This window comes from Fringilla coelebs (genome assembly GCF_963513975.1).
Source record: "Fringilla coelebs genome assembly, chromosome: 2".
Classification (NCBI taxonomy): Eukaryota; Metazoa; Chordata; class Aves; order Passeriformes; family Fringillidae; genus Fringilla; species Fringilla coelebs.
This window is the reverse complement of record NC_140029.1, coordinates 87120456-87132901: the sequence shown is the minus strand read 5'-3', so window position 1 is coordinate 87132901 and position 12446 is coordinate 87120456. Positions and strand designations below refer to the sequence as shown.

The 12446-nt window shown below is 42.6% G+C and overlaps 1 protein-coding gene across 1 annotated transcript; it reads left to right on the top strand.

Moving 5' to 3' along the window:
- Positions 1–4021: 4021 nt before the first annotated feature.
- LOC311166236 (transforming growth factor beta activator LRRC32-like) lies at positions 4022–10723 on the top strand (the record flags this gene model as incomplete). The annotated part of the gene is made up of 2 exons (XM_084226102.1): positions 4022–4108; positions 8618–10723. The coding sequence occupies 2 exons, from the start codon at positions 4022–4024 to the stop codon at positions 10556–10558; spliced, it is 2028 nt and encodes a 675-aa protein (XP_084082228.1). The 3' UTR covers positions 10559–10723.
- Between the last annotated feature and the right edge of the window lie 1723 nt (positions 10724–12446).

The following is a 12446-nucleotide window of genomic DNA, read 5'->3' as shown; positions in this document are numbered from 1 at the left end:
CCAAATGTATGTGTTGTCCCTACTGTGAAACTTCCCTCCCATATACCCTTTTCCTGTGCATCCCATTCTGCATGGATGTGGAGTTTTGGGTTTGCGTCTAGCTCAGTGCCCCTGATTCACTCCATCCCCTGGGAATCTGCAAGCTGACAGCTGTGGGACAGGCACGGATGACTTCAGAGACAAGCACGTGTCTGCAAAGCCTGCAGAGGGGATCTTTTTTGTGGAATTTACTGAGTGTTTCATGTGTCAATACGAGAGGAGCGTAATTACCAGCTGAGAAACTGCAGGAAATAAGCCAAGACTGAATGGACGAAATGGAAAATAAAGAGAAGCGCAGAGGACACACACATTTTAAAACAATTACAGAGGTATGTATTCACACGCTTGTGGGAGCCTGGGAATACATAAGGGATCGTGACTGCAAAGGAATGAATTCACGGACTGGTCTATGGGGAGTATTTTTTTTCCCTGTGACTTCAAACTTCTCTTGGAGCTCACAGAGTTTTAGTCAGCTGGCATGCAAGAGAGGTACGACTTCCCTGAGTAAACTCTTCCTCGACTTGCCCTGGAAAAGCTGCTGGGAGAGTCTGTGAGACAGAAGGCTGCAAGCAGAGGTGAATCCTGCTCCTCCTCCTCCTCCTCCTCCTCCAGCCAGAGAGCAGGTATGTGGAGATGCATGCAAACCTGGGAGCATGCTGGAAAGTTGAGCTTTTGACTGCAGGAGAGATGGGGGCTCTGGCAACTTAGAGCTGCAGCCTTTTGAAAGTAACACGGACGAGGAAGGTACTGTATAAATAAAATATACTGTGTTTATGGATAGGCTGAGGAACTGGCTGAACACACTGTGTAGATGGCTCTATCCACACAGCTGTATATTTAACCCATCAGGGACTTGCACTGCAGAGAGTCAGATCCCTTACGTTAAGGAGGCGCCGATTAGTTTACAACAATGCAGCTGTCATGTGCCAGGTTTTTGTTATTATTCTCTGTGCTTGGAGTAGTGAAAGATGGGGACATGTCTGGGTATTTTTTCTTTCTTTACAGGACTTTAGTCTGTTTGTGGAATTGCTGCATTACAGTGCTCTGAACCAGGAGTGCTGCAGAGATCAGCCTTGTACACCGATTAAATGCCACTCGCCCAGCTCCCTGACACGGAGCCTTAGCATAGCCTTGGGCAAATCTCACAGCCCCGGGGAAAATGGGCAAAAGGCTGCTCGGCTCCTCTGCTCTCCTCACTGTCAGCACTGTCATTGAGCTCTCCCTCTTGGAGCACGAGGTGTGAGATGGCAGCGTTACTGTGCTACTCTTAAGATCCTGACAGCTTGAATGTCACCTTGGGTGAACAATGACTCACTGAGAGGGTTTTGCTGCACCTGGATTGTTACCACAGGAATTAACACTTGGACAGTATTTGGGACTGATAAAGTTTTAGAAAATCCTTATTTATATACAAGTCACAGATACATTTATAAAGCCAAACCCTGGTGCATTTTGATAAAAGTATTTTTGATGAAAGTGCAAGTATGTTTCCTTAAATAGAATCAAAAGTTAGGTTTTCCACAACAGAAGAAATTTGTTTGTGGGGTTTTTTTTACTAAGATGCAATCATTTCAACTTTAAAATCAATTTATTACTCTAAAATGCTGAAATCCTTTAATTTTCAGTAAAAGAAATTCAAAACAAGTAAACTCTTTTTAAAGCAGATATTTCTATTTCCGTGATTGTATCAATACTTTACCCTTTACTAACATAATGATGGATGGATTCAAGGGGTGGTGTCGGTATCATGCAATCAGATCTATCAGAAGTAACTACGCTCACCTCATTTTTCTTCCTGTTGGATCACATAAATTGAATAGACCTTTTCCCAGATACTGATTCCACTGTCAATGAAAACAAATTGCTGAATTAAAACATTTTTTCTCTCTTTTTGCTGCACTAAAATAACATGGGAAATCACTGTGTTTTAGTTAATAAACTTGAGTTTTCCTGGGAACTGTGTTTCCAGGGAGATTGTTTTCATGGTCAGATAGTTTAATCTGTAAATCACTTTCTGCTGATAAAAGTGTTTTCATTTTCCCATCTCCTACTGTCCCTTCACCCAGCCCCTCACTCAGCAAGTCTCCAGCCTGGTGAATTTCATGCAATTATCTCTTTATTTCTTTTTCTTTCTGTAGAGAGGAATAGGGGGAAAAAAGGTGAATAAAATAGGAGATCTGGCTAAACCCCATGTATCCAATAAATTGAAAACGTTAATTTCTGGTCGGGAAGTTCCATTGGCTAAACAGCTGATACAGGTTCAAGTAGAGAGAGGACAGAGTGAGAAACAAGGAAGGCAACAGTTTCAAAAGACAGGAGAAAAGCCATGCTGGGGTTAGAGGAGATGTAGGAGTCCTTATTTCGGCATGCAGACTTGACTTGGCTGTGATTTTAATGAAGCAAAGTCCTGAGCAGCAGAATCAGTGCATGCCCTTCCCTCCTGGTTTGTCATTTGTTTCTGCCCAGGCTCTTCTTCACAGTTCACCTGGCACAGCTCTTTGGTCACTTGGTAAAACAGCTTGAGGAACTGAGCTGGGTTTTTAAAAAGCTCAACCACCAAAATCTCTGCTATTTTTATCCCTGCAAATCCAAACTTCCCAAAGTGCTCTGAACATCCGTTGTAGAAGATGCAAAGCTGCAGTCATCCTGGTCACTTGTTGCTCTTCATTACAGGCATGATATTAGTAGTCCATCTCTAAATTAAATAAATATCTCCTATTTTTAAAATATATCTTTTTTCTCATGGAGGCCTCAAACGTTTGAGGTTTGCCTTGCAAAAGTGTCTGTGCATTGCAAGTGCTATTGCACACTGCTGACAGGGCAAACTCTAAACACAGAGCATCTGAAAAGAATTTAAACCTCTGGACACAACAGAAGTCCCCAGCTTCAGCATAAGTTCCCTGCTCACCCCAAGGAGGGTCCAGACAGAGAGCCTGAGTCCAGGAAGAATGCCAAAATCAGCACTGCAGCCAGCTCTGGACAAGGGAGGCTCAAGACACGACTTGAGGGAAGGGGGTCAAAACGAGTCTGACGCTAGCCCAGTCAAGGGGAACCTGTCTGGGGTTGTGATAATCTCACTGATGGACTTTCTCTTAACATGGAGCTTAACATGGATTTTTCTGCCCATTGCACCTAATCATGCCCTCCCCTGTTGTCTTTGCATGGCATTTTCATGGCTGGACCAGCAACCTGGTCTGCAGGAAGGTGTCCCTAACATGGCAGAGGAGTTGGAGCCAGAGGATCTTTAAGGGCCCTTCCAACCCAAAGCATTCTGTGATTCTGTGATTTTGCCTCTCATTTCAGAGTGCATTGCAAAGCAAATGAGATGCTAAGAGCCCAGATCTTTGGCATATTGTTTCAACCCCAGGAAAATTGCATTGCAACAGTTCAGGCTTGTGGCTCTGGGAGAAGGCAATGGGGAAAACCTGTGTAAAGGTGGGTTTTCCAGCAGCAGTACTTAGCAGAAGGAAGGGAGGAAACTAGCAATTAGGCAGGTGCTTCAGCCCTAGAGGGCAGCACAAAGTAATAAATACAAACCTGAACTCACAAACCATCTGAAATTATCTTCTGCATGACAGAAGAATGTCTGTCAGGGTGGTGTCCTGCTGTGGCTAATATCCCCAGCTTCATTTGTTGGATCTAAACAGAAACCATTTCCATTTGAGAGCTCTTTCTACGTGATGCCAGACACACTGCCCAGCCTGAGCATCTGGACTTCACTGGGTGGCCTGGGTATCATCTAGGCAGCGTCTGGAACCACACAAACCCATTAAGTGCCTTGCATCTTCCTTTTGCCACCAGGCTCCAAGGAATGCAGAGTTACACAGGTAGGTCACAAGTGCAGTAGGTTCAGAGAGGGTTAATTTATTGCACTGCTTGTGTCCATCTCCATATTAGATGACGATCTGGTGCCAGCTTTCACACGTGTTCACCTCTGTGTTCTGTTTGAAATCTAACCATAATTGCTTTTGCCTTCAGAACCATGAAACTGAGCATCATCTTCTTGCTGGCAGTGGTGAACACAGGAACCTTTAACTATCATCCCACAGAGGGGACACCCTGTGAAACGGTAAGGAGGGATTCCTCCTCATGCCCTTTGGGATCTGCAGCGAGGCTGGGACACCCCCATTGCAGGCACTGTGCAAACAGGCATAGTCTCTGAAAAGGGAAATCCCCCAGGACCAGACTTTCTGTGCTGGCAGAGGTGGGATTTCCAGGGGAAGGGGATGGGGAGCAGGCACTTCTCAGGCTCTGTCCTTTTTGTAGTGACAGCACACACGAGGGGTGGAGGAAGGGTGAGGTGGGAAGAAGGGTCATTATGTTTGGGTTTTTTCTAAAGGGGAGCTGGTTAAAAGAAATTTGACCTGATTTCCCTAAGACCATAGAGTGGTTCTGGGACTGAGACAGAGAAAAGACTTAGACCTAAAATCAACTCCTTTCTATCAGGCCTAACTTCTTTGTGCTCTAAATAAAGAATCTTCTGTGAAACATCTCTATAGCAGCCCTTTTGTAACAGCAGAGAGACTGACCTCCTCTGCCCTGACACAGCATTGCTGCCAGGGAAGTTGCACCTGACTTCTGCTGGAGGAAAAAGAAGTGACAAAGCCTCTTGCTCCAGTACAAAATTTTCTCCTTGGATTTTTGCAAGCACCTGGTATAATATTATGAACGGTTTTCAGACCTGAACTTTCTCCTTCTCTGTCAAAGTATTTCTGACTGTAACAGGCTTTTTAAAATACCCTTTTTCCCCTGAATATTGAAGCTGCTTAGCACAAATCTTCAAGAATTTCCAAAATAGGAAAAAAACCCCTATTTACTAGCTGTACACAACTCCCTTATGGGACTCAATGCATTCCTACCCACCTGCTGTGTTGCTGCACTTCCTGAATTCCAAAGAAATTAAAACCTAGTTTATATAGGGCAATCTTGGGAATCTACTTGACTGAGTAGCTCAGTCCATTGGCTGGAGAGGGAAGTCTGATGAAGCTTGGGTCCCATGCATCACAGTAAAGTGAAGGCTGGGCAAGACACACAATAACCCAAGCACATTTCTCCCATTCCAGTTTTTGGAAGGGTCACAGACCCGGCTGGCTGCTGTGAAGTAAACATGTGCTTGTTTCCAGCACTCCACCATAAACTGGTTCCATCAAGCCAGCGACCCAAGGCTCTAAGCAGTTAACTTAGATAAATTTAGCTCTGACAGAAAGCTGCAGTCAAAGGCTGGGATGCTCATCTCGAATAAATGAACAGCTCAGCATTGCAGATGTCAATGCTGATCATCTTCCTTCGCTGGATGTTTGCTCCAACAAAGGGTGCATGGAAATCCAAACACCATTTAAAGAAAGAAGGAGCTACTGGATTAACTGCTGGATTCATTGAAGTCCTGAATTACTATTTTTCATCACAGCCTCACTGTTTCACAAGGCACTTTCCCTGTGGCGACACCTTCAGAACAGCAAGGGCTCAGAATTTAATACTTTCATCCCAAGTCTCCTGGAAAAGGCATGAGTCAGAAACTTGTGCCTGTCTCTGACTCACCACTCGTACTCCTGTCATTGAACAAGAACCCTAAAGGAGGTTTTAGGAAGTCAGCAACCCCCATCAGACCCTTGACACAGGGGTGAGCTGCGCTGATTACACAAGTTATGGCATATCTACTTGTTTGCAAAACGAGGCACAGCTTAAGTGTCAGGAGGTTCTTCCTAACTCATGATGCCTTCCAAGGTCAGGCAAGGCTTCAGTTAGATCATGTTCTACCTCCCAAAGTAAGATGTTTCTGCTAATTCAGGTTTAGCTTTGAAATGATTTCCATAAGGGAAGGGATTTTAGGATTGAGGTGGTGCAAGAACACGTGCATGAGCAGATATCACAGGTCAGCTGATGTGGGGTACCTGTGCAAACTGCGGGGGTTTGATCTGAGACTCCAGCTGGGCAGCTCTTCTGGGAATGGCCATGGACACCACACAAGTGCAGGTCAGTGCCAAGTGCCTGCAGCCCAAATTCTTTGGTTCCAGTGTTCAGGAACAGACAAAGGAGAACACGAGTGGAGGCTTGGATCCAGCTGCTTCTTTTGTAGGGCCCTTACAAACGTGGATGACGGCTTCTTCCCAGTGCTGAGCAGTGAAGAACTGAAACAAGAATCCAAATTATGCTTTTGAGCTGTTGGATCATTTTTTTGCCAGCACAGAAGTGGGACCAGATACTGAAGGGACCAAATGCTCCTCGCCCTGCAGTACTTCTTGACAGTGGACTTGAAATAAAGTGATGGCAACACTGGCAAAAAAGATGAAGTCAGAGCCCATTGGGCTAAGAGGTGGGAGGAGGGGAGATACACCAAAGAGATGCTCCATCCCACTGAGATGTGCTTTGTCTTTTCTTCCTATTCCTGATGAGGATGTAATTCATGCAGTTTGAGCCTCAGCAGGGTAAAGAAGGTGCAGAAGATAAGAAATATGATGAGGATCAAAATAGTGAAAAGAATGATAGTTTTAAAAGAAATATGAGAGGGGAACGATTATAGGAGCAAAAGGCAGGCAGTGGGAAGTATAGATTTTATCTGTCCCTTTTACCCCTGGGACACTTCCATGGATGCAGATTAAAGGCCGAATCCTGCAAGAGGCGTGGTGATCTGGGACTGACCTCTCAGGCATTGACTTCAGTGAAAACCAGCTGGCTGGCATTGACAGGAGCTGGATCAGAACTTTGCTAAGATACTTTCTCCCAGAAGGAGGGAAGGGGGCTCTACACTTGTTGAGATTTGGCTCAGAGAAACCTGGCATCTGCCTTAGGCTGCAAAGTACCTGCTGCTTTTTCAGTCTGGAATTTTTTATCCTTCTGGCTTCTGCCTCTTCCACAAACCAAATAAAAAAAAGCTTCGTTCTCATGCCTTGGAGCTAAGCCCAAATCTGGGCATATTTTAGCTCAAAATGAGCAATTCTACAATGGCTTTGCAGGAAAGAAATAATGTCAGGCAAAGGCCAGAAAATTTCCTTTTTTCTCCCCAATATTTTTAGCTGGAGGAGATTTAAGTGAATTGGAGGGGGGTAAAAAAGGTTTCAGGTTTTTGTAGTCAATTTACTTGGGATCTTTGGGAAAGATGTACTATAGGAAGGATTGTGGAGCAGTCTGACTATATCTAGAGTTCAGAAGAGCACTGGTACTTCTCTGACACATTTTCGTGTCGTCTTCAAAATTTAGATTATGCAAAAGAGATTCACAAAAGGCTGATTAGTGCCACACTTCTCCAAAAGCAGACGTGCCACTTCATTCACCTCAAAGTTCACATGAAACAGATAGGTTTTATTGTTTTTCCTTTTAATCTTTAATATCTGAAAAGCTTCATGTCATGTAATCTGGATCCTGCTTCTCCACAAAAATTAAGATTCAATATTTTTTTTTAAATTTCTTTCCTTTCTGATCTTTCTACAAATACTATATGGCCCAGACATCCAAACACATTCATGACAAGAGTTTTCCTCCAGTAAATTAAATGCCACCTAAGCCTTTCACTGTCCACTTCCCCACACTGCTCTATGTTCTCATTATTAACAAAATATAGCTTGATATTTATGCAAGGATGCTCATGTTCATGTTCCCAATCTTCCTTATGAACACACACTCCAAATTCGGCCTGGACACAAACTCAATCCTAGCTGCTATTAAACAGACTTGCTTCTGGAAGATGGATTTGATTTTGACATTTGTTTTTTTTCCTCTATCCGCTGCTGAGAATTGGCCTGCAAAAGTATGACCCTCACTGCACCTCACAGCTTTTTTCTCTCTCAAGTGCTGGCTTTACAGGATTTGCCTTTTCCATGTTGTGTCATGTGAGTGTTGTCAGAGCGCTTTCACAAGGCGCTCTCCCCGTGCAAGAAGAAGGGAACTGTTACCTTAGCAAAAGGATAAACATGGATAGTAAAAGCAGGAGGAGTTTGGAAACTTGCATCAGAAATATTTCAGTCACTGAATGACCCATTTTGGATAAAGGTGCAGTACTAAACTAAGCCCTGGCTAAAGGAAAACATGGTTGAATATCTGAGGGTGCGACTATGAAGGAGAGACAAGTTTTGTGATGTGGGATCCTTATATGTTTTTCCACCTCCTTGCTTTGGGATCCACCATCTCAACAGCATGAAGCTTTTTCAAGTACAGCTTACACTTGCAAGGTGAGTTCAAAAAATCTAACACAGGGATGAAAGTGAGAAAATTAAACATCAGAAGATAAATGAAGAAATGCTGCCTGATTGCAATGGAAAAGGGGCAAAACTCCTTCACTTGGGACTATTAAAAAGCATCCAGGAGAAAGGTACAAAAAGGAGAGTATTGAGTAGGAATCAAACACAGCTAAAACTCGACTGTTGTAAGTCAGTGATGCCTTTAAAATGAAAAGAGTGTTGTTAGCTGCAGAGAGGTGTTAGGATTGTTGCTCTTGCTGTCTGACTGCTCAGATAAAGTGGTGGGATCGGTGTTTCAGGAGGAGGTTCTGCCTAGATCTTGAATGTTATTTTCCTTATATATATCATGCAAAAATATTTTTAATTTGCCACATGACAACTTCTTTTCTCTCCTCTTCTGGCAGGCAAATTCACAGGCATTTTGCCACAACAAAGACCTCCACCAAATCCCTCATGAGCTCCATCTGAATGTAAACAAAATAGATCTCTCTGGAAACCTGATTCAAAGCATCCCTGAAATACCATTATCATTCTACACTTCCCTCCAGTATCTGGATTTAAGCTTCAACCAGATAAGTTTCATCACGTCTGGAGTGTTTGCACACATGACGAGATTGCTGGAAATAAATTTAGCCAATAATCATTTACATGAGCTTGCTCAGAATGGGACAGAGGGGATTGGACTTTTGCCCAAGGTGGAAATAATGGACTTGTCCCACAACAATCTCTACAGTGGGATGGCCGAATATTTCATTAATCAAGCTCCAACACTGCAGTATCTTTCCTTGGCAGACAACAGTATTGTAATGATATCACACAAGATGTTTCAGGGATCCCCCAGTCTTGTGGAGATAGATCTTCAGAGAAATATCATCATGGAAATAGAAGAAGGTGCTTTCGAGACTCTAGCAAACCTTTCCAAACTCAATCTCTCCACAAATTCAATTACTTGCATCTCTGATTTCAACCTCAGGCAGTTGGAGGTACTTGACCTTAGCAGGAATAGCATTGAGACCTTCAGCATCACAAAGTCAAATGATGAATATAGTTTAAGATGTCTGGATCTTAGTGAAAACAAATTGCTTCACTTCCCAGTCTTCCCTCAGGTAAATAAACTGGTAACTCTGAATTTATCAAACAATTTAATCCAGCTCACTGCTGAATCCCCTTATAATAAAATGAACTACATGGATAATGAATGGCTAGATGCTTCTTTTCATCTTATTGATCAGAAGCGAAGTAAAAATACAAGTTCTCTTTATTTATCCCAGCTTGTATATTTAGACTTAAGTTATAATAAAATCAAATCCATTCCAGATGGGTTCTTTGAGTCAATGTTGTCCCTTCACACCCTTAATCTCAGCAGAAACTGTCTTCAGGCATTTACAGTAAGTTATGAGAGTGCATTGGTCTCCCTAACTGTCCTTGACTTGAGCTACAATGCTTTGCAGAACCTTCTCCTCGATGCTGGTGCTTTGCCAAATTTGAGGGAGTTTCATGTTCAAAACAACAACCTTCAGACCCTGCAGTTCGACATCTTTTCCAGTCTTCCTAGCCTTAGACTTCTTAACCTGCAGAGCAATAACATCAGCCTTTGCCACGTGTACTCGGGATTAGCTAAGCAAAGATTTGCTGGAGAGGACAGTGGTTGTGTGTCCTTTGTCAACTCCCCTGCCCTCCAGTACTTGTACCTAGCTGACAACATGCTGAGCATCCTACCAGCACGCACCTTCCACAAGACTCCACTGCTTGTTTTGGATCTCTCCATGAACCCTGGACTGAAAATAGAACTTAAAGCACTAGCAGGACTGGAAAAGTCTCTGGAATACTTGCATTTACATGGCAACAGTCTGATAGATTTAAATATTGACTTGCCTTGTTTTAGTCACCTTAAACATTTAAACCTCTCTGAAAATCAGCTGAACTGGCTGCCTAAGTGGAGTAGTGACACTCCACTGGAAGTTCTAGACCTACGGAACAATAGGTTCAGTACATTACAGGACAGCAATATTTTAGCATTAGAAAATTCACTTAAAAACTTGTATCTCTCTGGGAACCCACTCAGCTGCTGTGGAAACATCTGGCTTTCATCAATGATCCAGAACAAAAACGTCCAGATCCCCAACGTGGAGCACTTAACGTGCCAGTACATTCGGAGCTTCGGGTATTGGGAGGAAATGCACATTGGGGACATTAGACCAGAAGACTGTGAAAAAGAGGATCTGAAGAAAACCAACATCCTCATTATATTAACATCTGTACTAGTTTTATCTGTCATCATCATTGGTGTGGGTTCATTTTTTTGCTTCCGAAGGCAAAACTTTAGCCACCAGTTCAAGGCATAGGAACACAAAACACCCTGAAAACTGAAGAAATCAGGTGCTACCCTAACGCTATGTGGAAATTAAGGATAAAATTTTCATCTTTGAGTTTTAACTGTGGATTTTAAGATGGTTTTGAAGTGTCCCTGAACTGCGCCACTGTACTGGTCTGGGTTGCAGGAACCAGAAGGAGGATTTGCTCTGTTTTGCTCTTGCTTCATTCACATGCAGATCTACTTAGAAGATTACACAGTGTTAGAAGAGGCCACTGTAAAATTCTGCTGTTGTTTTGAGGGATGTGTGATTTAAACCGGCTCAAAAGAAAAAAGGCCTGTAAGGTCTTGGGACCTGAGACTTTTCGATAAGCTCAGATGATGCCATCAGCCAGTTAAGAAATCCCTTCTCAAAGTTATGTGCCTCCACAAGATGTTTCAGTTTGGTCTGAGCTTTGCTTTTACCTAGCTGGTTAGCTCCTAACTCTTCTTAATCTGAAATCATACAAAGATGTGCCAGAGTGGTTCAAAACACAATCTTCACTCAGTGAAGTTGGTTGCAAATTCCCCTCGAGTTCCAAAACAATGAGAATTTAGCTAAAAACAAACCCAAACGGAAATTAAAAGTAGCGTCCATTGTGCTCCTGCCTACCATTTAGACAATGGAAGCCAATGACCATGTGGTAGGAACCTCTTTGGATGTCTCATTTTTTGTGAGGATGTCGCTCCAGTTACTGGGGCAAGACGTGAGAGGTGGATGAGGTCAATTAGTTCTGGCACTTAGTACCCACGAGGGATGTAAAGAAATCTCAAGCATGAAGCAACTGCTGATATGTTACCCAGATCTGCTCAGAAGGCCACAGGTTCACAGTTTAACTAAAAGAGAAGAAATTTGTCTCTCATGTGCAATACACATTTAACTGGGTATAATGTGAAGAAATTAATCTCTGGAGTGAATACTTTGCAAAAGAAAAATCTTGGAGAATGAATTTCAACCAGCTAGAATTGGACTGAGATGCTTACATTTCTAAGGAAAACTGTGGGAAATTTACAGCCTACAGTTGCATTTCAATATGGGAGAATAATATATCTATTTTTAAAGGTCATGGAAGGTTAGACTGCAAAAACATACCATTGTCAAATGATACACAGGGAACCTAGTCCTGTGCCATTATTGAGATCAGATGTTCACTGTGTCACTCTAAAAAGATATTATAGTCTAGAGGGCGGGCTGTAAGAAAAGTTGTCTAGATCCTCATTCTGTGATGGGTTTAACATAGCTAACATGCTACGTTGCTAAAAGTCGACACAGACATGAATTTTGTTCCCTACCCCGACAGAAAATTCACCCTTTTGAAGTGAAGAAAAGCTCACCAACAGTGGGAGCTTCACCTGCTAATGGGGTACAGTGGCTTCAAAAGTAACTACAAAAGGTCTTCTGTTAATGCCATGAACTGTACATTAAGGCATATAACAGAAATGGTGGTCAAACCAAAACCTGTCCAGGTAAATAACTCAGAGTCAAATTGCTGCTTCATTTCTGTTTCTTCAAGCTAGTGAATATAAAAATTAACACACTACAAAAAGGTGTATCATTCTATTTTTAAAGCAGCTATGTAAGAAACTGGCTGGTGGATTTCACTGTGGAATTTTGTATAATAAAACCATATTTGAATTTTGTAAAAAGCAGAGGGTTGTGAATATATTAAATCACCAGTTTGAAATGCTCCACAGATGAAAAGAAAAGCCTTCCTATTTTTTGCTATGGTGTTCAGACTCCACCTTTGACCTTTACCTTCTGAAGAAGGGACAGCTGTTCCATATCTTAGAGGGCAGCCAATGGAGACTTCAGATCTGCTGAAGATGTAGGCAAAAATTCGGAATAGGTTTTTCAGAGAACCTGTGGATAATCCATCCTT